Consider the following 24,445-nt stretch of genomic DNA (forward strand, 5'->3'; position numbering starts at 1 on the left):
CGTCCCGATCTGCCAGACAGGAAGGAAGAAGTCCAGTGTCTCATGTGCCCCCCACCCCCCAACCCCCCCCAACGCTCCCCCGCCGCCGCCGCCTTAGAAACCCGAACCCCAGCTAGATTCTCAGACTCAGCGCCGTGAGATGAAAGCGCTCCGAGCCTGTCTGGGGGCCGCTGGGAGCGGAATCGCTGGCGTCTAGTTTTGCAGATGCTAGTGCCTGAAGGCCTCCAAGCTCCAGCCCCGGCTTATACCCCACCCCACCCTACCCTGCGCCCACCCCAACCACCAGAGTCCTGGGTAACCTTAATTCCAGGAGGAACCGATGGGTCCCCGGGCCTCTCCCAGGGCCCTAGCCCTCCTGCCTAGAGCCCACTGCCCCTCCCCTCCACCTGCCCCCCCCCACCGTCCCCTCCTGCAGCCCCCGACAACGGCCGTGGGTGAGGACCTCATGCAAGGTAAACCCGGCCGAGCTCCCCCCAAAAACCACCAGAGACGCCACACAGTGCGTCCACAGGTGATCATCTCGGCCTCCCCTGACCTCCCCTGCGTCTCCTCCACCAGCTCTGCTCCAGCCGCCCTGAACGCGCCCAGCCGCTCAGGCCGAGACCTCCCCACCCCTCCATGCCCGGGCTCCTGCAGCACCCTCCACCAGTGCTGTCCCCGCCCCCAGCCCCTGGAAGCTTCTGAGACTCCGGAGAGCTGTCCCCTCCTTCCTGAGTCTGTCTGACCCTCTGGGTAGAAGGGGTGTCCCCCCAGCCCCTGTACAGTCACTCTGGAGCAACGCCGCTGGCCCTGCCTTTGGGTGTCAGGACCACCTGGGGAGGGGCGCCCTCCTCGTTCTTGGTCCCCAGGCCCCTGCACACATTAAGTACCATGTGATGGGGGAGGAGGTTCAGGCCCTGCTACCAGCCAGGCTGGTTCAAATTCCGGCTCTCCCACTAGATAGCCATGATATGCAAGCATCGTTACCTTTGTGGGCCTCAGTTTTCTCATCAGCAAAATGGGGGTGGTAACACTGACCCTGCAGGGCCACAGAAGATCACGGACGCACAGCACGTGGGCACCCAGTTACTCCTGCTGATGCTGGGGTGGTGTGAGGGTGGTGGGGGGAGTCATGGGGACAAATGGCTGCCTTCACAGAGCCCAGGCCTGGGCTGGGCTGTGGTTTCCTGGGTGCACAGAAAGGGTCCTTCTGAGCGCCTCCTCCCACCAGCTCTGCATCTTCCCCCGGGCCTGGGTGACAAAGTTTCCCAAGACCCTTGGGAATAAAGTGGCACCCCAGATCTCAGGCCCCCCTCTGTATTGGGTGGGTGGGCTCCTGCCCCCTGAGGCTCTGGCAACCCCCAGGGCCCCTGTCTCTCAGCCCCTTCCACTCCTGGTCCTTACAAGGGCTCATTAAACAGGAAGGGCCACGTCAGAGGCAAGGTGGAAAGAGAGGCTCAGAGACCGCAAAGGACTTGCCCAAGGTCACCCAGCAAGTCGGTGGTGGGGCCAGGGCCCCGTGTGGCGCCTCGTCCACTTCTCCACAGCTGGGCTGCAGCCCTAGCCTCAGTGGAGCTTCATGGAGGCCCTGAGAAGTGGAGCGGCGGACTCAGACTGCACAGCAGCTTGGGGGTGGAACCTCCTCACGGATGGGAGGGTTACAGTTTCTGCCCCAGCCACTGAGGGGACGTCCACCTGGAAGCTGACCGGCCATGGCAAGGGGTGGAGCTGGGGGGGACAGAGCAAGGAGACTTGGCTGTCAGTGTGTGGGATGGGGGCCCCAGGGCCATGGGCGAGAGGCTGGGGGTGGGAACTGTCAGGACCTGGTGGCCAGGACTTGGGGGCAGGACGTGAAGGCAGGGGTGGCCCTGTCTCTAGCCTGGCTTGGGGGATGGTAGGATCGCCACCATTCAGACAGCGGCACAGGAGAAGCCAGGTTTGGGGGTGAAGGTCCCCAGTCGGGGGGATGAGTTGGATACAGCATCTTGGTGGGGTGGGGAGGACTCCTCCAGGTGAACAAGTATAACAGGGAGGAGCCAGGAGCAAGGGGAGTGTGGCTGGGAGGGATCAGGGTGGGGGCACCCAGACTGGGCTCCCAGGCCCCCCAAAGGGACCCTCTGCCTGCAACCTCGCCCCTGCACAAAAGACCAAGCTCACTCCTTCCTGGGGCACCTCCCTCACAGACACCAAGGCCCACAGAGCCCATGGACCCAGGCAGAGGAGCCACGGGCACTGTCAAGTTAGAAGCAGCCCACTCCGGAGTTCAAGCCCCCATGGTCTGGCCATGGCAAGCCTCCTGGAGAAACTGAGCCGTCTCTGCTGGGCTGAGCTCACCGGGGCGGGCAGCAGTGGGCGGCGTGGGGACTCAGCTGAGAAAACCAGACTCCAGCCAGCCTTCCATCTCAGGGGCTCTGATGATGTCATTGTGGCCTGGCTGATTGGCCAGGACACCACTGTCCTGCACCAGAGACCAGTCCTCACCCAGGGAAATCCCCTCGGGCTCCCTCCCACTCGGTCTGGTCCTTGGAGTCAGAGAGTAAACTGAGGAGGAGGGGAGGAAGGAAGGCAGGAAACTTTTTTTCTGCTGGCTTTCTACCCCACGATCCCGCAACAGCCGCTCCAGCCTGTCCCAGGAAGTGGGTGGGAGGAATCTAGATCAGCTCCTAGGTTTGGATCCTTAGGCCACTCGGGCACTGCAGGGAGTGAAGATGGAGCAGTTCTTTGTGGTTGCCTGGCCTCCAACCACCTCCTCGTCCTTGGCTCTAGAACCCTTATTCTGAGCCAGTGAGAATGCCCCAGAGGAGGAATCATCACTGGCCAATTTCTCATTTTCCCAGCTCCCTTGTACCTAGGAGGTCGGCATATAGCCTAGTGTTGGCCAATGAGACATAATGAATTCCTTGAGATACTTTGCTTCACCCTGTACTTCCTGCCTTTGAACAATGTATAAGGATGTGAGGCTTTGAGCTGCAGCAGCCACTTTGTAACCATGAGGCACTCTGGTGACTCAGATGGTAAAGAGTCTGTCTGCAGTGCAGGAGACCTGCAGTGGTTCAGTCCCTGGGTCAGGAAGATCCCCTGGAGAAGGGCATGGCAACCTACTCCAGTATTCTTGCCTGGAGAATTCCATGGACAGAGGAGCCTGGCGGGCTACAGTTCTTGGGGTCGCGAAGAGCTGGACATGACTGAGTGGCTAACACCGTAGCACTGACTGGCAAGAGGACAAGAGCCGATTCACTAAGAAGGTGGAGAGGAGGCTGTGGAGGGAGTCTGGTTTCTTGAGTCACCAAGACAATCCCAAGACTACTAAGTCTGGACTTGCTATTGAACTAACAATAAATGCTAAGAAATAAGCTGCCAATGGCTGGGTTCACATCGCTTGCCACTGAATGCATCCTTCTTGATATGTCAAAACAGGCTTCTTGTCTTGAGGAAGCAGAAGTCGAAGTTACCAGGCCTTAGACTTAATGCTAGCTGCCCAGGTTTTGACTCCTCATCGGGGATCTGCCTGCCTACTTCTGCCTTCACCCACCTGACCCCAGCCCCTGACCCCAGCTCCATGCTCTCTCTGACCCCTGTGGGCTCCCCTGACCTCACCTGCCCCTGAGGCTGTGGGGCTGGCCTGGCTGCTAGCCTGGCCTGTGTCCCCCGCCCTCTCCAGGCTGCTGCCCCTCAGGGCCCTCTGATGGGGCGGGTGAAGCTCCCAGGGGCCCTGCTTCTCCAGGGGACACTTGGGCACAAAGCAGGCAGGTGGGCAGCTGGAAAGTGACCCAGAGAGGACACAGGAGCTGAGACAGGAGTCTCCTGTCACCATCTGGAAATCCAGAAGGGACCCCGCAGCTGCCACCTCTCTGGACACCTGTCTCAAGCTACCTCATCTACTTCCCCACCCAGGAGCCACCTGAGGTCATCTCTGTGTATGAGCCAGGGAGGGGCCGGGAAGTGACCCCTTCTGTTTCCACCTCACAGGGCAGCAGGTTGAGGCCCAGAGCTGAGAAGGGCCCTGTTATCACTGGGTTATTACTGAGACAGCCTGACCCCCACAGAGTCTGCAGAGGAGACCCCCTGAGGTCTGCAGAGGAGTCACGACCCTCACCCTCAGGGCCAGAGAGTAAGCACCCCCTCCAGCCTGCCTGGGGTGCGGCGTCCCCAGGCAGAGGGCAGCGCAGGGTTGGGGCACCAGGGCAGGAGTTGCTCATGGCGGGAGGGCATGGGTCAGGGCCAGGGGCACGGGGGACAGCGGGCATGGTGCCGGCCTGCCTCAGAGCTGTGACATGCAACACCCAGGGGTGCTGGGCTGGGGCCAGGCCAGGCCTTCAGCCAAACCACGCAGAGGTTTCAGGTACCTGGAAAATGTCCGTCAGGCCAGCGAGCCTGGGGAGCCCGCCTTTTCTAGAGTCTCAGGTACCACGAGTTCCTTCTAGCATCTTCCCCAGCATCTCTCATCCCTGCCAGGACTGCCCCAGCCCCAGCTCGGCTCATGTGGCAGCATCTGCTCCCTGAAGCCTTCTGCCCCTACCCCGCAGAGCCATGACCCAGGGAGGGCACGGGGTCTCCACCCCCAGCCTGTGCCCAGGCACCTGGGCTGCTGGGGGGACCCTCCTGCCTGCGGGGGCAAGGGAGACCATTCACGCTTCTGCCATGGGGCTTCTCCCATGTACCTGTGCCTCCATCAGGAAGATGCCCCAGCGACACGGCATAAATGATAACAGCCTCACACCTGTCCAGCACGGGTTCCCCCACCGTGTCACCTGAGGCCCCGAGTGGTCCTGCGAGGCTGGCACCTCAGCTCACTCCACAGAGGAGGAGGCGGGCTCGGTGAGTCACCCAGCTGATGGGGGCTGGTCCCACACGTGCCTGCCTCCAGCTGCCAGTCACTGCAGCCCCCATTGCACCGGGCAGGTGTCCCCACAGTCAGGCTTCCAAGGCAGGCGGCACGGCCGAAGGGTGATACAGCGTTGGCCAGGGCTGCGTGTGTCTGTGTGCGTCTGTATGTAAGTATGTGTGTCTCTGTGAATTCATGTGTGTTTATACGTGTGTCCCTGTGTGTTCATGTATGTGTCTGTGTGTGTGTGTCTACAGGGAGGCCCTGCCTGTCAGGCTCCTCTGGGCTGGGGTCCAACCTCTGGGTCTGCTCTGTGTTCTCGCGGTGGAGGTCTTGCAGCCCACCTCGGCGTTCTGTCCTCACTCCGGCCTCCCTGCCAGCCAGCCGTGCTCACAGCGCCCTGCGGGGCAGTGCCCCAGCCCCAGCTCTTGTGGTCTGCCCTTGAGAGAGCGCTGCCTCCACTCGGGTCAGTCCAGCCTCCCCGTGCTGGCTATCCCCTGGGCCAGGAGCCCCCGGCAGTTCCACTGCCCCCAGAGGCTCCTTGGAGGTTGCAAGTACAGCAGCCTCAGCCCTGAGCTTGCCTCCGCCAGACCCAGACCTTCCAGCCAATCGCCCCGTGCCTGCTTTCCAGGTGAAGGAGGTGGGGCTTGTCCGCAGGGGGCACGTGGTGAGGGGGAGCGCCACGCAGAAGCACATCCCAGCGAGGTCCAGGCCGGCCCCGAGGCGGGCTCTGCACTGTCTCCGGGGCACCAGGAGAGACAGAACCCCAGGTGTCCCCACAGGGCAGCTTCCCCGACACACCTGCACCTCACACATCCTCCCCTTCTCTGAGTCCTGTCCTCCTTGCCGCTGCTGCCTGGGGCCACTTCCAAATGAATGACTAGGCTTTACCGAGCCCCTCTGCCTCTGGGGTGAGTTGCTCCACCCCTCTGCTCCCTGATGTAGACGGGGAGAAAGCTCGCAGGTGCCAGGCGGCTCCTCCTCCATCAGCTCCTGAGCCCAGCCCCGTGCAAGACCAGGAAGGAGGAGCCTGAGTGGGGGCCAGCAGCCCTGGGGGGACAGCAACTTCCCTCCTCTTTCCACCGAGGGGTCAGCATCTGGGCTTCCAGTCTCCCAGCCACTGAGGCCCACACCCAGACCAGCCTGCTGCCTGGGACCCTCGAGTTTCTTACTCATCCCACTCCCCTCTCCCACCCCAGGAGGCTGGCCCAGCCTAGAGAAAATTACCCAGAGCCACTGAGGGCCCAAATAGCACCCACCCCTGGGGACCAGGCTGCTCAGGCCTGCTGGGCTCCCTGGGGCTGACGCCAGCTCCTCCCTCTCTAACTCCCTAGGCCCAGGATCCCCAGACCATCTGACCTTGGCCTCCAGCGTGGTCAGCCGCTCGCTCATGTCGCTGAGCCGGGTACAGTTCATGCATTCTGAAAGAGAAGAGGTGAGAGTGGAGTGGATCCTGGGGAGAGAGCAGCCCGGCCAGGCAGGATAGCCTCTGCTCAGGCAGGCAGGGAAATCTCTGAGTTGCTGCCTGGAAAACTCCTACGCATTCTTCAGAGCCTTATCTTTAGTGCCCCCTCCTCCAGGCAGCCTGCCTGACCTCTTTGAGTTGAGGCTGCAACTACCGAAGCCTAGAGCCTGTGCTCAAGAGAAGCCACTGCAGTGAGAGACCCAGGCAGCGCAACCAGAGTAGACCCTGCCTGCCACAACTAGAGAAAAGCCCGTGCAGCAACAAAACCCCAGAGCAGCCAAGGAGACATAATAAATAAATACATATAGCAGTGTGCACACCTCAAAAAAAATTTTTTTAATAAACTCCACCATTAAAAAAAAAATCTGATAGTTAATGAGTGGGTAGTAAATGAGACACACTCCTTGACTTGGAGAACTACAGTCTGAGGAAGGGGACAGGCAAAAAGACACAGGTTGGTAAGGGCTGTAAGACCAGAACATGCAAAAGAGCAACAGGAAAGTGAAAGTGAGAGTCAGTCAATTGTGTTTGACTCTTTGAGACCCCATGGATATATAGTCCATGGAATTCTCCAGGCCAGAATACTGGAGTGGGTAGCCTTTCCCTTCTCCAAGGGATCTTCCCAACGCAAGGATCGAACCCAGGTCTCCCACATTGCAGGCGGATTCTTAACCAGCTGAGCCACCAGGGGAGCCCAAGAATACTGGAGTGGGTAGCCTATCTCGGGTTGCCAAAGCCCATCTGGGCTGGGGGTGGCCCAGGAGGGCTTCCTGGAGGCAGTGGCATCTAAGGTGAGGAAACAGGGATGCACAGTGATTGGTCAGATTCCATAGAAGGAAGAATTAGTGCTGACACCAGAGGGGAACAGAACCAGGGAGGGTCTTCCAGCAGCCTAGCGGGCAGGAGCACACCTGGGGACCACCAAGGCTGGAGCAGGAAGCCTACGGGGAAGAGCCTGGCAGTGTCCTGAGACCAATGGGCAGCTGTTGGAGGGGGTAAAAGCCAAGGTCAGATTTGCATTTTTAAAAGCTCACTCTGGCAGCAGAGTGTACCGTGGGAGGCTGTGGGAGGGTCCCGGAGCCGGAAGGCCAATTAGGAGACCAGTAATGGTTAACCTCCCAGGCACATATCTCCCTGGGCTGTAATCATCTATTTATGTCTGTCTCCCCCAGAGACCCAGAGCTCTTTAATGAGGAAATAGATGGTTCAAAGCTGTTCCTAAGAGCTTTTATTGCTCTGGAAGTCAAGAGATGCTTAGATTCCTCCTCAGTTCAAAGCCTGACCCCACAGGCACCGCATTCTGGTCAAGCAGACACACGAGAGGTATTAGGGTAACTCGGCACGTCCCATTTGGTATTCAGAGGCCCCTTGGCTGCAGCGAGGCACCCATGCTCACCAGCGGGGTCCCCGTCCCCCCATCATCAGCCTTGTCTGTCTTTGGAGAAGTCCTGTATCTTTGTCACTGAACGCAAACCACCTTGGAAACGTCCCTGTTTTAAAATAATGACTGTCCTGTGAGAGATGCAACGAGACTCCCAGAACCTTAGGACCTTGGGAACAGGTGGTTCAGGCTGTGATTTCCCCAGGGGTGCCCAGCCTCGGGGCCACGGGGGCTGACAGCCCCTACCGGGTTTCTGTGGGTGGGCAGGGGCCCCCTCATCCTCATCGCCTTCCCCATCTACCCTGGGCTGTGCCCAGTCTGTGGTTTATAAGCCTTTTTTTTTTAGAAACAGAACTCTTTTTCTTCCCCCAATAAAACCTTGTCAGTAACCCTGATACATAAAAGAGATTAAAGACTGAGGTATAAACACTGAAACTTGAAAACAACTAGAAGAATGTATACAGTTGTCTGACTCGGGGATGGGGCAGGACTTCACAAGGATCAACAGGAAAGGAGGTGGTTTTCTGGTTAGACGTGGGGGATTGAACACACATGTTTCCCTCCAACTCCTACCAGCAAAAGGGACGGTAAAGAAAGAAAGAGGTACAAAGCACAGAGCGGAGAGACGGGCAGAGGGGGCTTCTCAGGGATGAATCACCAGAGGAAAGGCAGAGAGCGACCACGTCCCAGGCTGACAGACAGAGGAGGGCTTGGAGAGCAGCAAGGGCTGATGGTCCTCTCTGGGTTCCGGGATCCACCCCAGGGGGGAGGCCCACGGGCACTGAAATCTGGGGAGGCCCCCTGAACAATTTGGCAGGGGGAGGGCGGCTCTCTGGAATGGCTCTGCAGGTAAAGAATCCACCTGCAATGCAGGAGATGCAGGAGACGCAGGTTCAATCCTAGGTTGGGAATGCCCTGGAGGAGGAAGTGGCAACTCACTCTAGTATTCTTGCCTGAAACATCCCATGAACAGAGAAGCCTGGCGAGCTAGAGTCCAAAGGGTCGCAAAGAGTCGGACACAACTGAGTGCGCTCACGTACCCTGTACGATGGCCAGGCGCCCAAAGGCCCCCAGTCAACAAGGCCAGACACACGGGGGGATTCCCAGGGGACGCTCACTGCCCCTCTTCTAAATACTGCAGGATCCTGGTGCCTCTGAAAGCAGCCTTTCATGGGAAAGACAGAGCGAAACAAAACAAGGGTCCCCTGTGTCATGCCACCTACCCCACCTCCCCCCATCCACCCACCCACTCTCCCATCCACCCACCCACTCATCCGTCCTCCACCCCGACATTCACACCCACCCCATCCCCTACCCACCCCCGGCCACCCCCTCCTCCACCTGGAAGCCCGGTGGGTGCCCGTGAGCCCCTTGGTGACCCTGCGCTCGTATCGTTTTGTTTTCGTTTTAGATGTGGACCATTTTTTAAAGTCTTCATCAAATCTGTTACATTTCTTCGCTTTTCATGTCTTGGCATTTCGGCCACGAGGCATGTGGGATCTTAGCCCCTCCACCAGGGATCGAACCGGCACCCGCTGCATGGGAAGACGAAGTCTTAACCAACCACCGGAATGCTAGGGGAGCCCCACCCTGTGCAAATACTGATGGGCAGGGGGTAGGGTAGTGGGAATGGGGTGCCTGCCCTCGCAGCAGAGGCCCAAGAGCATCTTATGGGGCAAAAAGGGCGTCGACTCTGGAAGTGGGCTGGCATGGAGAACTTTCTGGCTTGAGCTTTGTCTGCTCCCTGCACACACAGGAGGGCATCACCCCACCCTGGGGACCCCCTTCCCGAAGGAAGAATGTGGGGCAGGATGGCCATGGGTGAGGTGTCAGTTGGGCCTCAGCTCCACGCAGTGAACGTTCCCAAGGCGTTCGCAGCCCGTAAACACATTTCCAGGGTCTGAGGCAACACACAGGACTCCCTGCAGGGGGGACGGTCAGCAGAGCGAGGGGCAAGCCTGGGCTTGCATGCGAACCTGTTTCTGGAGAGCGGGCAGGACCCCGGGCCTAGTCTGCGCTGGCACTGGGCATCCTGCTCGGCCTGCGGGGAGTAGCTTGGCTGTCAGAGGGCATGGGGTAGGCTGGGGAGGGGTCCGGCACCCCAGCCGCAGAGAGAGGCCCAACCAGCGGGCAGGGCCCTAGGCTGCCAGCCTGGCCTCCCGTGCCACCTGCCTGGGCAGGCGCTCTGAGGCTGGGCGGGTTTTATGGCTCCCCTGGCATCCTGTCATCGACAAGCAATTAAATTATGCATGTTTAACTTTCTCTAATTATTCCTCGGGGCGGTGGAACTATGGAAACGGGCCTGGCGGGGCAATGCTGGCTGTGTGACCAGCCAAGGCCCTGCCCGCCTGGCTCCGGGCCTTGGTTTCCCTTCCCTGAGAGGCAGACTCTTCACTTTCTGGGATTCTGAGGATTCCCACATTCCCAGCACACACCGGCCCGCGAGCGTTTCCTCGCATCTAGGACACAGAGGCAGAACTTGAGCTTGGAGATCTTTGCCAGTATATGTAGATTGGAAGTGAGGGGGTGTGTGGGTGAGACAGAGACAGAGGAACTGACTGCTCAGTGTGGTCAGTAGAGAGAGAGCTAGAGAGGCCGCTAACTCACTGTGTGGCTTGAGGCCCACTTTCTCTCTGTACCTCAGTTTCTCCATCTGTAAAAGGGGTCTATATATTTTTTAAAGTTAGTTTTATTTCTGTATTTATTTTTGACCATGCGGGGTCTTTGTTGCTGCATGAGGGCTTTCTCCAGTTGCAGGAAGCGGGAGCTACTCATTGCAGCGCATGGGCTTCCCCTCGCGGTGGCTTTTCTCTTCGTGGAGCACAGGCTCTAGGGTGAGCGGGCTTCAGTGGTTGCGGTTCCTGGGCTCCCAATCACAGGCTCACTAGTTGTAAGGCACGAGCTTAGTTGCTCCGAGGCATGTGGGATCTTCCTGGACCAGGGATCGAACCCATGTCTTCTGCATCGGCAGGCAGATTCTTTACCACCGAGCCACCAGGGAAGCCCAAAAGGGGTTTACACTGACCAGCTCCAAGGGTCTCAGGCTCTTTGCTCCTGCCCTCTGCCCCCTCGGCCTCAGACCGCCCACTGCAGAGGGTGGTTGCCGGTCTACCCACCACGTGCCTTTGGCCAGCACTGCTTCCGGTCGTGGCTCTGAATCTTGAAGTCAGGACCCTCCCCCTGAATGAGATCGGACTCCCAAGGTCTGGGCTTTGCTGACAGGGCAGGAGTTGGCTACTGCAGAGACTCCTGAAGAGGCAGAGTCGGTCCACTGTGCGGCTGAGACGCCAACAGCAGCAGCCAGGGTGGCCCTGCCCCAGAGGCCCAGCTACCCTCTCAGAGGTGGTCTGCAGGCAGGGGGCATACACAGGGTGGGTGTCACCCACAGCCCACCCAGTGGGGCCCGGCTGGAGGAGAGCCCCACATCCCCTGGGAGACCCTTGACCCTAGCCAAGACTCCAAGGGGAAGACGGTTCCAAGGAGGTCAATAGGGTAAGATGCTGCGGGGACAGGGGTGGGGCAGGCCAGCTAGACTGACCGTGAGTACCCACAGGGCACCACAGGAAAAGAGGGTCCTGAGCTGCCTCCGTTTCCCTAATGTGACGAAAACGATGGAGGTAAGCTTTCCACTCCCACCCCAAAAAGCCTGACTATAGGGAATGAAAGCTGGTGGAAAAGAGGGGTACTGAGAACTCTCCTTTCTCATGGTAAGCCTTGAAGGGCTATTGGCCTTTTTAAAACAATATACATATTGAATAGATTGAATACATGCGTGCATTCTCGTTGCTTCAGTCCTGTCCGACTCTTTGTGAACCTATAGGTTGTAGCCCGCCAGCCTCCTCCGTCCCTGGGATTCTCCAGGCAAGAATACTGGAGGGGGTTGCCCTGCCCTTCTCTAGGGGATCTTTAATTTAAATGTTTAACTGGGTAAAAACACAGAACGTGCTTATAATGCTGTGTGGAAAATATATAGAATTGTATCTCTTCATGAGCTGGCGGGAAACAAGCCAGCTGCAGGCTGGAGTTCCAGGGTCACTGGGGACCCCCAGACTCCTGGGGCCACCAAGACATGATCATTCTAGATTTTTCCAATCCTGATGTTTCCAATTCAGCCTGAAGCTCTTAACCACCCTCTGGTGCTCTGAGCCTAGCCTCGTGGGTAGCAGAGAGGCCCTGATGGGAATTTTGTAAAATATCAATACCTCCCCTGGGCCTGGGAAGTCACCTCTCCATTTAACTTGTAGAGAGCTGCTTGTCCAGGTAACCACAGACAGATGGGATTTTTCTAAGACACAGACCCCAAAAGGAAGGGTGAAAAGGGCAAGGCCAGGCCGAAGGTGGGGGCCCTGCCCTGGGTCTCCCCTGTGCTCCCTCACACATGCCAGAGCAATGAACCCCAGCGGGGGCAGGGAGCCTGCTGGTCGGACAGAGCAGTGGCTGTGTGCCAGGCCCAGCCGTGGGGCTTGTGGACAGGACAGAATAATTAAATTCCATCCTTTTCTATATCAGGGATCACAGAGAAGGCCAGAGTTTTTCAGGAACTTCTGCCAAGAGTTTTTATTGAAAAGTAATTTGAGTTCTTTCTTGAAGAGGGGCAGACTTACACTGGGTGTCCTCGCCATGGAAATAAAAATCCCCAAAGGACCAGCTGCACTGAAGCTGCTCAGAGCACAGTGGGAGCTGGCCACTTACCCACCCCCCCCCCCACCCACCCACCACACACACACCAGCATCCTCTGGACTGCAGAAATTTCCAGCAATGTTCAGAAAACCCCCATGGGGAAAAGAGACAACACGGGTGAGTGAAAACTATTCACCAAGGTTCATCAGTCACCTATGAGGCGAGAGGCAGAAATACCCTGGCACACGTCCCTCCTTTTGTGAGTGAGGAAGATGAGACTCAGGTGAGGTTTAACAACATAGTCAAGGTCACCCAGCTTGCTGATTAAAGGCGGCCTTGCCTTCCCATATGGCCATGGTGGGCTAGGCTAGGTGCCCTGGCTGGGGAAGAACTCTCCATGCGATGTACAAACAGCCCCTGGGCCGCAACTAGACATGGGGGAAGTCTGTGGTTTTTGCATCCCCCCAGCTTCCCAGGTGGCACAAGTGGTGAAGAACCCACCCACCAATGCAGGAGACATAAAAGACATGGGTTCGATCCTTGGGAAGATCCCCTGGAGGAGGGCATGGCAACCCACTTCAGTATTCTTCCCTGGAGAATGCCATGGACAGAGGAGCCTGGCAGGCTATAGACTATAGGGTCACAAAGAGTCAGACACGACTGGAGCGACTTAGCACACGCACATGGCCCTACAGACTCTGCCAATCTGACTGGTCAAGTCTGTCTTCTTCCCTCTCAACCTCCAAATCCAGCCCAGAGTTCAAGATTGTTGGGTCTTGTACCACGGCTGAACCACACCCCAAAACATCTTTGCCCTAGAAAAATCTAAAGAGGAATTATTGGAATTACTAAATTAATTTAGCAAGGATTATAGAGTTTTCAAAAATCAACCATAGTCCTATACATTGACAATAACCACGTAGAAAGTGAAATTTTAAAATACCATTCACACAGCATCAAATTATCTAGGAATAAGTCTACTGAAAATTATAAAACATCACTGAGAGAAATTAAAGCATATTCAAAGAAATGAAAAGATACACTATACTCATGGATTGGAAGGTGCCATAATATATACGTTAATTCTCTCCCAATTGATCTATCCATTCAATGCAACCCCATTCAAAATCTCAGAAGTTTTTTCGTATGTTGTGTGTGTGAATTTTCAAGTTCTTTCTAAAATATATACAAAAACACAAAGGTCCAAGAATAGCCAAATGCAAAGATGAAATAGAACAGAAGTGGAAGACTTATACAACCAGAACTGAGATCTGTTATAAAACTATAGTAATTAAGACACTGTATTCTTGATGCAAAGACAGATGATTCACACTTAACACAGTCACCTGGTTTATAAAAAAGGTATACATGAGTACAGGAGAGAAAGGAAGGACTTCAGTAAAGAGTACTGGGTCAATTGGATATCAAAATGGAAAAGTAAAGTAAAAGAATCTGACCCCCCAACCCACGCCACACACGAAAGTCGATTCCAGATACATTGTAGATCTAACTGTTAAAAGAGAAACAAGAGTTTTTTGGAAATTCCCTGGTGGTCCAGTGGTTAGGACTCCGTGCTTTCACTGTGGAGGGCACAGGTTCAATCCCTGGTTGGGGAACTAAGATCTCGCACGCCATGCAGCCAAAACAAAAACACAAAACAAACAAAATAACACCCGATACAATTTTTATAAAATATCGGTAACTTACCTTTGTGACCTCAGAATAGACAAAGATTTCTTCTAATACAAAAAGCACTAACATTAAGGAAAGCTTTGATAAGATGAACTGCATTAAATGTAAGAATTTCTTTTCATCAGGAAGACAGCATTAAGAGAATGGAGAAGCCTCTCATCAAGGAGAAGACATCCTTGGAAAACATAAAACCACAAAATAAGATGCCAAATGGCTGAGTCATACGTAGAGGGGCTCAACTCCTTAGCTGTATCAGGAAATGCAAATTAAACTACACCCACCAGGACAGCTGAAAATGCAAGACTAACAATGCAAGTATCTGAGTATCCAAGAGGGTGTGAGTCACTGGAGCTCTAAGACAGCATCAGCGCAATGTCCATGGAATAACCACGTCTTAAAAACGTGGCTGTTTCTAATAGGGATGAGCAATTTCATCTAATAGGAGCAATTCTATCTCTAGGTACAAAAACAATAAATAATGTCACCAAAAGGCTTGTGTAAGAATAAGCAGTTGTTGCTCAAAATAACCAAAAATTTTAATAATCCAAATTCCCATTGGTGGCTGACAGGATAAACTAAATATTCCCAAAATGGAATATTACACAGCAAGAAGTGCACAGAAACCATATGCCGCCCGGTGGATAAGCTCACAGAGATGACAGACCCCAAAGGGCACACACTCACGTGAGTCCATTTATTGAAATTTCCATCACAGGCTGGACAGCTCGAAGGCGGTGGCCTGTGCGTGAGTGGTTACCGTGAGGAGGGCAGTTATCAGAAGAGGCAGGGGGAGGACTTCTAAGATGATGAAAATGGTCTCTTTCTTGACGAGGATGCTGGTACACAGGCGTGGTCTGTGTAAAACATGTCTAACCCTGACCTTGCTCACCCTAAACCACCAATCTGACATGTCACCCTCTGTGCTCCCCATCGCCCTGAGGAAAACCCCCATCGCCCCTGAATGGGCTGCTTGCCATGATCTGAGCACCCCTCACTCTTCTAGTTCTTTGGCCTTTGCCTGTCTTGTTATCATATCCAGAAATAGATTCTAACCCACTCCAATGATTAGTAAATTCCTACTGAAGCACCACCTCCTTCAGGGAGCCTTCCTTGACCACTCCAGGTGGACCCAGGCAGCCACTTTCCTATTAATTGCCAAGAGTGCAATATACACCTTGCTTAGAGCACTCAGCAGCCTGGCTGGGGAACATCTTGTGTACCCCTCTTCCCTGTGGGTCCATGTCTCATCCATTCTTGTATTCTGAAAAGTGGGGCAGGCATACCCCTCTGTCACATGGGGCTGCAGAGAAGCTCATGTGTCCTCTTGGACAGAGGCAGTGCCACCATGGGGGAGGGGGTGAGCAGATCTAGGAGACCCTCAGCTCATTGTCCAGGTGGCCCACCTTGGAGGCTCTCAGGGAACTCGGGGAGGGGAGGGAAGGGACCGTCCTCCTTCAGGGGCCAGGGGTCGTGTGTCCCAAGCGAACCCTGGCAACTCTGTCCCGGAGCTTCCTCCCTGCTCGCACCCCCCCCCCCCGCCCCCCGAACAGCTGGTTTCCATTTCCACCAAGGCCAGGAGAAGTGGAAGGGGCTTAAGGTAGAGATAAGAAAGTCGTTTGGACGCTGAAGTTCATTACCTTCTGGCTCATGTCTCGGTGGGAGGGGAAGAAGGGAGGAAACGCTCTCTTCCGATTTCACAATAGCAGAGAGGGTCTGGCCCGTGTGAAGCCACGCAGGTCATAATAATGATCAAAAGAAGGAAAAGCAACTCGCGTTCATGGAGCACTCACTCTGTGCCAGACGCTAACGGAAGGGCGAGACCCGATGCACCACTTTTCATGTATACTTGTCTAATTCCTACAACAACCCAATGAGGGAAGAACCTTTATTATCTCTGTTTTGCAGATGAAGCAACCCAGGCACAGAGAGGTTAGGTAATTTGCCCAAAGTCACATAGCTAGTAAGTGCCAGCGGCTGGATTCAAAGCAGGCAGTCGGCTGGTGGCGGTGGTGGTGGGGGTACCGTTGGCTCTTAGCCAGCTTAGTTGCTCCTCACATGCTGGATCTAAGTTCCCCAGCCAGGGACTGAACCCACGTTTGTTTGATGCAATGTCTTTCTCCTCAGCACTGTTTCCAGTGGACTGTGGAGTGACTTCCCTTCAGACTGACTGGCACGGCTGGGAGAAGTCTCCAGAAATCCATGAGTATGCAGCAGCCGGAATTCTGCAAGATCAAGGACTTCTTGGTCCTTCTCAGAATTCTGCTGGAGTGGGGTCTCCGCAGTTGGGGGTACTTGGATTAAAGGGCTCATGTGCCTGTTTGCTCAGTGGAGGGATTTCCAGTCTCCTAGGACTGTCCCACAGGACTCGAAAGGGGGTTTATCCCGAAATAAGAGATTCAGAAGCTTCCTTGATGGCTCAGTGGTAAAGAATCCACCTGCCAATGTGGAGACATGAGTTCGATCCCTGATCTGGGAAGATCCCATATGCCTTGGAGCAACTAAGCCCATGCACCACGACTACTGAGCCTGTGCTCTACAGCCCGGGAACCACAACTACTGAGCCCCCGTGCCACAGCAGCTGAAGCCCATGTGCCCTGGAGCCTGTGCTCTGAAACAAGAGAAGCCACTGCGACGAGAAGCCCACTCACTGCAAATTCAGAGTAGCCCTGACTCGCCGCGACTAGAGAAAATCCCGCGCGGCAACGAAGACCCAGGGCAGCCAAATAAATCGGCAATGAAGACCCAGGGCAGCCAAATAAATTAAAAAAAATTTTTTAAGTAGTAAGAGATCCAGTCTCTGCAGCCATTTGGGGGATTGAGAAAGGGGAGGACGCCCTTGCATACGTTTTATTTTTCAGGGTTCACCGAGCTGGTTGCTTCTCTTGGGTGGATTTCTGAGGTTCGCGTGGTTAATCTGAAGTTATTGTTTGAAGTGCTCTCTCTCTTTTTTCCTCATCCAGAAAGAAATCATAAATATCCCCAGGGTCCCAGGACGCTGGCAGGTGGCCCTGCCTGGGTCTGAAAGATGACACCAGGCGCAGCCCTGGGAGACCAGCTCTGACTCCCCCCCCCGTGGACATGTGGTGTTGCTGTTGCCACCATCGTTCTGTGTCAGTGGGAAAGGATCCTTTTTAACAGGGCTCCGAGCTCCAGGTCAACGTTCAGGACCCCTAAAGCGAAGCGGGCTGACTGAGGGCCTCCAGAATGTGGGAAAGGCTGCCTGATTCTGCTGGGCAGATCACCCACGGCCCTGGACCCAAGGCAGGGCCTCCCCCTCCTGCATCACTGGTTCAGGCTCAGGCGGGTGCTGAGCTCTAATCTTAGGGAAATGGATGAGGTGCCCAAAGACAGCCAGAAGTGGGCAGAGTCACTTGGGGTTTGGGGCTTTCGGAGGAAAACGGTGGTAGAGTTCAAAGTCCTCAGGTGGGAGACTGGGGGACCTCCAGGCATCGGAGGATCTCCTGGGAGCAGCTCTGATCTTTCCCTGTGTGCACTTGGGCAGACCCCTTCCCCTTTCAGGGTCTCTACTCCTCCAAAGGTATGGGAAGGCCCAAGGTGGCTTCAGCTTTAATTCAAGGATCAGCTGGGCTCCAGGGAAGCCCTTGGTCTCTTAACAGCATTGTCTACCTCTTGAAGGTTGTTCAGGGGAGCTGGGATGTGAGCGCCGGGTGCTTCCTCTGACACCAGGTCTCCCAAGCTCGCTCTCTCTCTCTCTTTCTTTTGGTTGCACCGCATGGCTCATGGGATCTTAGTTCCCCAACCAAGGACTGAACCTGCACCCTCGGCAGTGAAAGCACGGAGTCTTACCCACTGGACCACCAAGGAATTCCCAAAGGCTCCCAAGTTCTTTACCAGAGGAAGAATCCCAGGCTGGAGAGACCACAGGCCTAACCTCCTACCAAAGAAGGGCTCAGAGCAGCAGTTTTCAAATGCTCTTTTTATAAAATAATAATAATTTTCTTTATTTTGGCTGTGCCAGGTCTTAGTTGCGGCATGTGGGATGTAGTTCCCTGACCAGGGATCGAACCCGTGCCCCCTGCATTGGGAGTGTGGAGTCTTAGCCACTGGACCACCAGGGAAGTCCCTCAAATGCCTTTTTAAAAGGAAGAGGTGGTTTTATTCCCCTATACAAATGGGTTCTGGGGCCGTCAAAGGATAACAAGTCAAAGAGACGCTGCTGACTGCATGGGGTGGGAGCCCAGAACCCCGGTGTCAGGCATCACCTATCCGCAGGCTCAAGGTGGGCAAGAGGGAGACAGGTCTTGGTGTCCCCACCTCCAACTCTCAGCCACTCAAGGGAACAGCACGTGATGAGGCCCACCCCATGTCCAGTGGGGGATGTAGTGGCCACACAGAAGTTTCCTGCTTCATGACATGGGGCAGTCTGGGCTCAGCTCCCATAAGCAATGTCTGGGGTTTATATTCTTTCAGGTTTGACCTGCTCTCTCCCTGCATACCCATCCCTCAGGGACCACCTTGCACTAGTCAGCTTCCCCCTCCCAGCCCCCTGTTGAGACAGGGGATGAGGGAAACCAGGAAGGAGGAGGAGTGGGCAGGTGACAAGACTCCGGATTCCCAGGGTAAAACCTGGACTGCATCCTTCCCCACAGGAGGAGGTTGTCATGGCAACTAAAGGACCACTTGACGGAGCCAGTCCCCACATCAGACACAGACCCTCACTGAGGGTGGATTTTTCTGCTAATTGCCTGTATTTTCCAGCCTGGACAATCACTCGGACACAATCTGGCTCTTTCTTAGAGACATTTTCCCTCCCCTGACTGACCCGATAGTTTAAAACACATTTGAACAACAGAGAGGCATTTGTTCAGGATTTACAGTGTTTGCCTAATAGCTCAAGGCTTAGTCATCTCTCTGGGCCCTCCACCTCGACAAGCTGTGTGACCTTGGGGAAGTGACTTAACTCTCTGAACTTCAGCTGCTTTGGCCCAAAGGATGAGGGGAATCAAGGCCACCTCCTGGGACAGAGAAGGGGCAGCTATATTTGTACCCATATTAGAAAACAAACCCCCCATACAGTTGTAAAGACCAGAAGGGTCTTAGGCCTACCTCACTGGGCCCTTTCTTTTAACAGGTGAGAAAATAGATCTGAGGTGGTATGTTGTTTGTGGCCACAGTCACACATTTGAGGTGATGGTCCACCCAGGGCTAAAACTCAGTCTTGGGTGTGAACCTTCTCACCATCCCAGGGCAGGCACCCCAATACTCCCCCTTAGTCATTTACACCATAGTCAGAACGAATCCACACAGCACCACTGGAAGCCCAACACCATACAAAGAGTTCTGCCATCCCTCTCTCCTGCCAGGAGAGCCTCGCAGGGAGATAATGTTATCCCCATAATTAAGGAGGGGCAAGAGATGGTTCAGCCTCCAAAGGTAAAACGTGGCCCAGGATCTGGAAATGCCAAGCCTCCCTGGTCACCTGCTCCATGTGCGTGCAGATTAGAGGAAGAGACGAGAAACCTTCTGCTCAGGCACGAAGCACGGTCCATGGATCGGGCTCCTACTGCGCTAGGCTAGAGCCACAGGAGAAGCTTCTGTTCCATGAGCAGGGCTCTCATCCACACTGGTCCTACCCCAGGCTCCTGGGAGCCCAGCTGGATTCACCAAGTGGCAGATGAGAGAAGGCTCGGGCCACTGCAGAGGAGGTGAGGGGCAGCCCAAGGCGGGCCTCGGAGTCTGATGCTTGCTCCCTGCTCACAGCTGGACTGCCCTGTGCAGGGGAAGGAGAGCCCCTGCCTCCTCCCTCCAGCCCCTCTGAGCTTTAGGGATGCGGTGGTGGGGTCTGGGGTGCAGATTCTCTTGGGGGAGGGGTCAGTCCAAGTGCCAGGGAGGGGCGGTCTGACCCAGTTACCCCTAGTTCCTTTCTCCCTCTCTTCTTCCGCCCAGCTCTGCACACCAGACCCAGGCGCTGCAGCCAGAGACACATCTGGCTGCCTGGGAAGGGGCCCTGACGCTAGCAGAGTCCAAGGAAACAGTCTTGGAGAACCCAAGGGCCTGGGGTGAGGGCAGGGGGTGGGGGGACGGGCTGGGGTAGGACCCAAACAGCTCGGGACCCCTTGGTGGCCCAGCCTCAGCCAAGTCCTGAAGGACAGCAGAAGTCCAGAAATGAGCCGCCTTATTAGTGGGGGCATTCAGTCCCCCTTCCTGCAACACCACCCTCTCAGCCTTGCACCCCGGAGCCCTGAGAGGCAGCGATCCAAGACTACAGAAGTCTGCCAGTCTGGTGGGTGTGAAACGCCCTCACACTGTGGTTTGAATTTGCATGTTCCACACTGCTAATGAGGCTGAACATCTTTTCATAAGTTTTTGAGCCATTTGTCCCCACCACCTCCCCTCCAGCCTGTGAAAGGCCTGTCCACATTCTTGACCCATTTTTCTATTGGCTATTTTTCTTATTGATTCAGGGGAGTTCTTTATTTCCGATGTCAACTTGTTGCCAGTTTTCTGCACTGCAAATATCTCCTCCTAGTCGTGGCTTGTGGGGCTTTTTTTTCTTGTGTTTGGTAACACTGCCTTTTCTCAGACAAAAGTTTCCCAAACCATTTGCTTTTAATTCCTTTAAAGGTATGTGTGGAGTCGTGATAGGTACCTCCATATCCGACTCACAACTTTCAAAGGGGGGCAAGTCTACTGACTCGCTCACGCCTGCACGTGATGTTGGCCGTCGGATCGGTGGCGGAGGTCTATGCGGTCATAAGTTCCTTCCTCTGTCTTGTTTGCCAGGAGTTTCCATCATGAAGAGGTGTTGAATTGTATCCTTAAACTGTTTGTGAGCTGAATCACATGAATAGATTTTCTAAATTCTCCTCGGTCACGATCTATTTCTTTTCGTGCATGGCTGGATTTAAAATAACTAATATTTAGGATTTTTTACTTGACTCATCTATAGTTCCAACCCGGAACCAACCTGGCGGTCCCAGACAGAGGGTAAATTTCAGTCCCGAATTTGGGGGAGGTTGAGGCCCAAGGCTTTGATTTCTCAGGCTTATTTTTCCCTTTCCTGAGTCCAGACACACAAGCTTCCTTGTTGTCATGAGCCAGGGGGAGACTTTTCCGGTCTCCTCTTTCACCACGTCTCAGCTATCACTTAACACAGGAGCCCACCCCATCCCCCCTCTTCTGGTTCAGGTATAAACCTTGGTCCACATCCCCACCTACCAAACAGCAACCACAGCCACGGGGTCAGAACCCTCTGCTTCTTTGGTTTACTGCCACTGGAATTTCAGGGGGGTCACAGAGCCTGGGTAAGTCCTGGGGGCCCCCACTTGGTCCCTGCCCTGGTGGGGAGGTACAGAAGGATTGACAAGCTCTTCCCTGATTTTTTTCCAAGTTGAAGTTCAATTTAAAATGTAAAAGAAATGGTTCTTGAACATGCTGATGAAAAAGGCAAAAGGATACCATCTTCCTACTGGTCCGCCAGCTGATCCAAGCACAGGGTAATAATAATACATGGTAATAATAAGACTATGGTAGAACTCATAGTCTTCTAAGGCCGAGAGATCATCTGAGGGACTTCTCCAGCTGTCCAGTTGTTATGACTACACCTTCCAGTGAAGGGGGCATGGGTTCAATCCCCAGTCGGGGAACTAGATCCTGCATGCATGATACAACAAAGGAGTCGCAAGCTGCAACTAAGACTTAGCACAGCCAAAATTGATTATTTAAAAAAAAGATAGAGTCCCATAAAAAGACCCTCAGAGTGGCCTCTGGATCCTCCAGTCCATCTCGCTCACCTCTTCCCTTCTCCACAGCCTCCCTCTGCACCACATTGCATGGCCTGTGGTCCCCAAAATAGACCTTGCCCTTCTCTGGCTCCTGAACTCTGCACATCATCTCTGCGACAGGGGCCTCCTTGTCCTCATTAACAGACTCCTCCATCACGGCCAAGCAATGGGCGTGGAAGGACTGGGGGCCCATGTGGGGAGGTTGGAGGTCCCGGAGGACTTCAAGGAAACCACTGTTCCTTGATGCTCTGGGCCGGGTTGGACTGCGCCCATATTTAGCACCACTGTTCATGAGCCAATTGCAGCCCTACCCTGGGACAGGACATGGGGACTGCAGGTTTGATCAAAGGCTACAGAACCCAGTGAGTGACTGAAGTCCCTCAGTCGTGTCCAACACTTTGCAACCCCATGGACTGTAGCCTACAAGTCTCCTCTGTCCATGGAATTTTCCAGGCAAGAGTACTGGAGTGGGTTGCCATTTCCTTCTCCTGGGGATCTTCCCAACCCAGGGATCGAACCTGGGTCTCCCGCATTACAGGCAGACACTTTACCGTCTGAGCCACCCCAGCCAAGTGCAAGTGCCAGGAGGGAGCAAAGCATCCTTTCCTTTGTGAAAAAGGACTGTTTACCTTGAATAAAGATAAAGAGATGGACTCAGATAGCAGGTGTAAACTATTTTTTATATATATATATATTATCCATTATATATATATATATAAAATGGATAAATAGCAAGGTCCTACTGCATAGCACTGGATTCCCCAGTGGCTCAGCAGATAAAGAATCTGCTTGCAATGCAAGAGACAGAGGAGACTCGGGTTCAATTCTTAGGTTGGGAAGATCCCTTGGAGGAGGAAATGGCAGCCCACTCCAGTATTCTTGCCTGGAGAATCCCATGGACAGAGGAGCCTGGCGGGCTGCAGTCCAAAGGGTCGCAAAGAGTCGGACACGACTGAATGACTAAGCACGCATCGTATAACACAGGGAATGGTATTCAATATCCCGTGATAAACCATAATGGAAAAGAATATGAAAAGGAATACGTATTTACGTACGTGTACCCGAGTCACTTTGCTGTACAGCAGACATTCACGCAACATCATAAATCAACTGTATTTTAATAAAATAAGATTTAAAGAAAGAAATGGACACAGAGACTCAGACAGGAGATGGGAGTTAGACAAGATCACCTAAAAGGAGCCAGGGCAGGGCGGCCAAAAATAAATGAACTCATTTTTTAAAAAGTTGCTGTTGGAAGGTGGTGCCGGGCTGAGTATGGGAGGTGGACGGGGTTCATTTTCTGAGAAGAGGATCCTGCCCGCTTTTCCTGGACACACAGTAGGGTATTCTGGGAAAGCTTGCTAATGGGGTGAGAACTGCCCCTTCCCTTTGGGAAAACCTTTCCTGGCCTGCCCTGAGCGGGTTCCAAATGCTGAGGGCACTTCCTATAGAGAAGCAAGACTCTCATCACTTGTAGCCTCAGCACCACTTGTGGCTAGTGACCCTGACATCTCCCAGGCCCACACATGACCCCCTGGGACGGGGCAGCTGCAGGGAGCTGGTGGCAGAGCCCGGCCTGGGAAGACCAATGGCATCTAATATTCAATCTGACATCATCTGGCCGCGATTTCCAGAGACTAAAATTAGGCCGAGGAAATTTAGGATGCTGCTTCGAATTTCCAAAAAAAACAGGGGTGGGGGCCAGAAAATGGATCATAAAAGAATTTTTGTGACTCAGTCCCAGCTAGGGAAAATAGCCATGAGCTCCACTTATGGGAAGAGGCAGAGGAACCTTTGATCCATTCACTATAAAAAGAGACCCAAACTCTCTGAGCTAGCATGCTCCCACTAGGGGTTTCCTGGTTTAGCCCCCTTTCATCAATGGCTTCCTTAGTGGCTCAGATGGTAAAGAATCTTCCTGCAATACAGATCCCTGGATTGGGACTATCCCCTGGAGAAGGGAATGGCTACCCATTCCAGTATTCTTGCCTGGAGAATCCATCCCATGGACAGGAGCCTAGCAGGCCACAGTCCATGGGGTTGCAAAGAGTCAGATACGACTAAGAGACTATACTTCCACTTTTTCTTCAATGGATCAGACAGACGCCAGGCCCTGTCCCAGGTCAGCCAGCAGCTGGTGGGGCTCCATCTTGAGCCTAACTCCTTGATACAATCCTCTGTCCCCCAAGGACATTCGGTTTCTTCCCAAGTTATGAGGGATGAGGAGGGTCCCCAAAGTCCTGCTGCTCCATTAGAATAAAGTGTTTATGCCCAAGGATCCACTGAGAAAGGTCCAGGCCACTCTGGACCTGAGAATTTGAGAAGTGACCCCTGTCCCATGTGGAATGGGATCTGGCAAGGGTTAGGGAGTGTCTCCTTGTTTTCCCACTGAGGCTGAAGGACCTTGGATACAGGTTTCTTACTGAGACATCAGGGAACCCTTGGAAACCAGAAGCAGGATGATCGGTCCTGGGCATGTTTTAGGAGAAACTGTCTGAAGTTTTGTCCAGTTCTCCGAGTTGGGGATCATGACTCCTCTAATGTCAAGACCACTGTCTTGATTGTGCAGTTCAGTTCCACCCCTGACAGATGAGGAGCGAGGGAAGACTGGCTGGAGATGCTGACACATATCGGAGAAGGCAATGGCACCCTACTCCAGTACTCTTGCCTGGAAAATCCCATGGACGGAGGAGCCTGGTAGGCTGCTGTCCATGGGGTCGCACAGAGTCAGACACGA

At 54.3% G+C, this 24,445-nt stretch overlaps 1 protein-coding gene and 1 non-coding gene across 2 annotated transcripts in view; one reads left to right on the forward strand and one right to left on the reverse strand.

The window, feature by feature from the left end:
• COL26A1 (collagen type XXVI alpha 1 chain) overlaps positions 1-24,445 on the reverse strand; it is a 160,590-nt gene that overhangs the window by 15,440 nt on the left and 120,705 nt on the right. The window contains exon 4 of the mRNA XM_055561519.1: positions 6,164-6,225. Within this exon, the coding sequence (XP_055417494.1) occupies positions 6,164-6,225 (62 nt within the window). The remainder of the gene's footprint in view (positions 1-6,163; positions 6,226-24,445) is intronic.
• TRNAE-UUC (transfer RNA glutamic acid (anticodon UUC)) lies at positions 13,815-13,887 on the forward strand. The gene has a single exon. It is a non-coding gene; the product is annotated as a tRNA-Glu (tRNA).

This window comes from Bubalus kerabau, chromosome 23 (genome assembly GCF_029407905.1).
Source record: "Bubalus kerabau isolate K-KA32 ecotype Philippines breed swamp buffalo chromosome 23, PCC_UOA_SB_1v2, whole genome shotgun sequence".
Taxonomy (NCBI): Eukaryota; Metazoa; Chordata; class Mammalia; order Artiodactyla; family Bovidae; genus Bubalus; species Bubalus kerabau.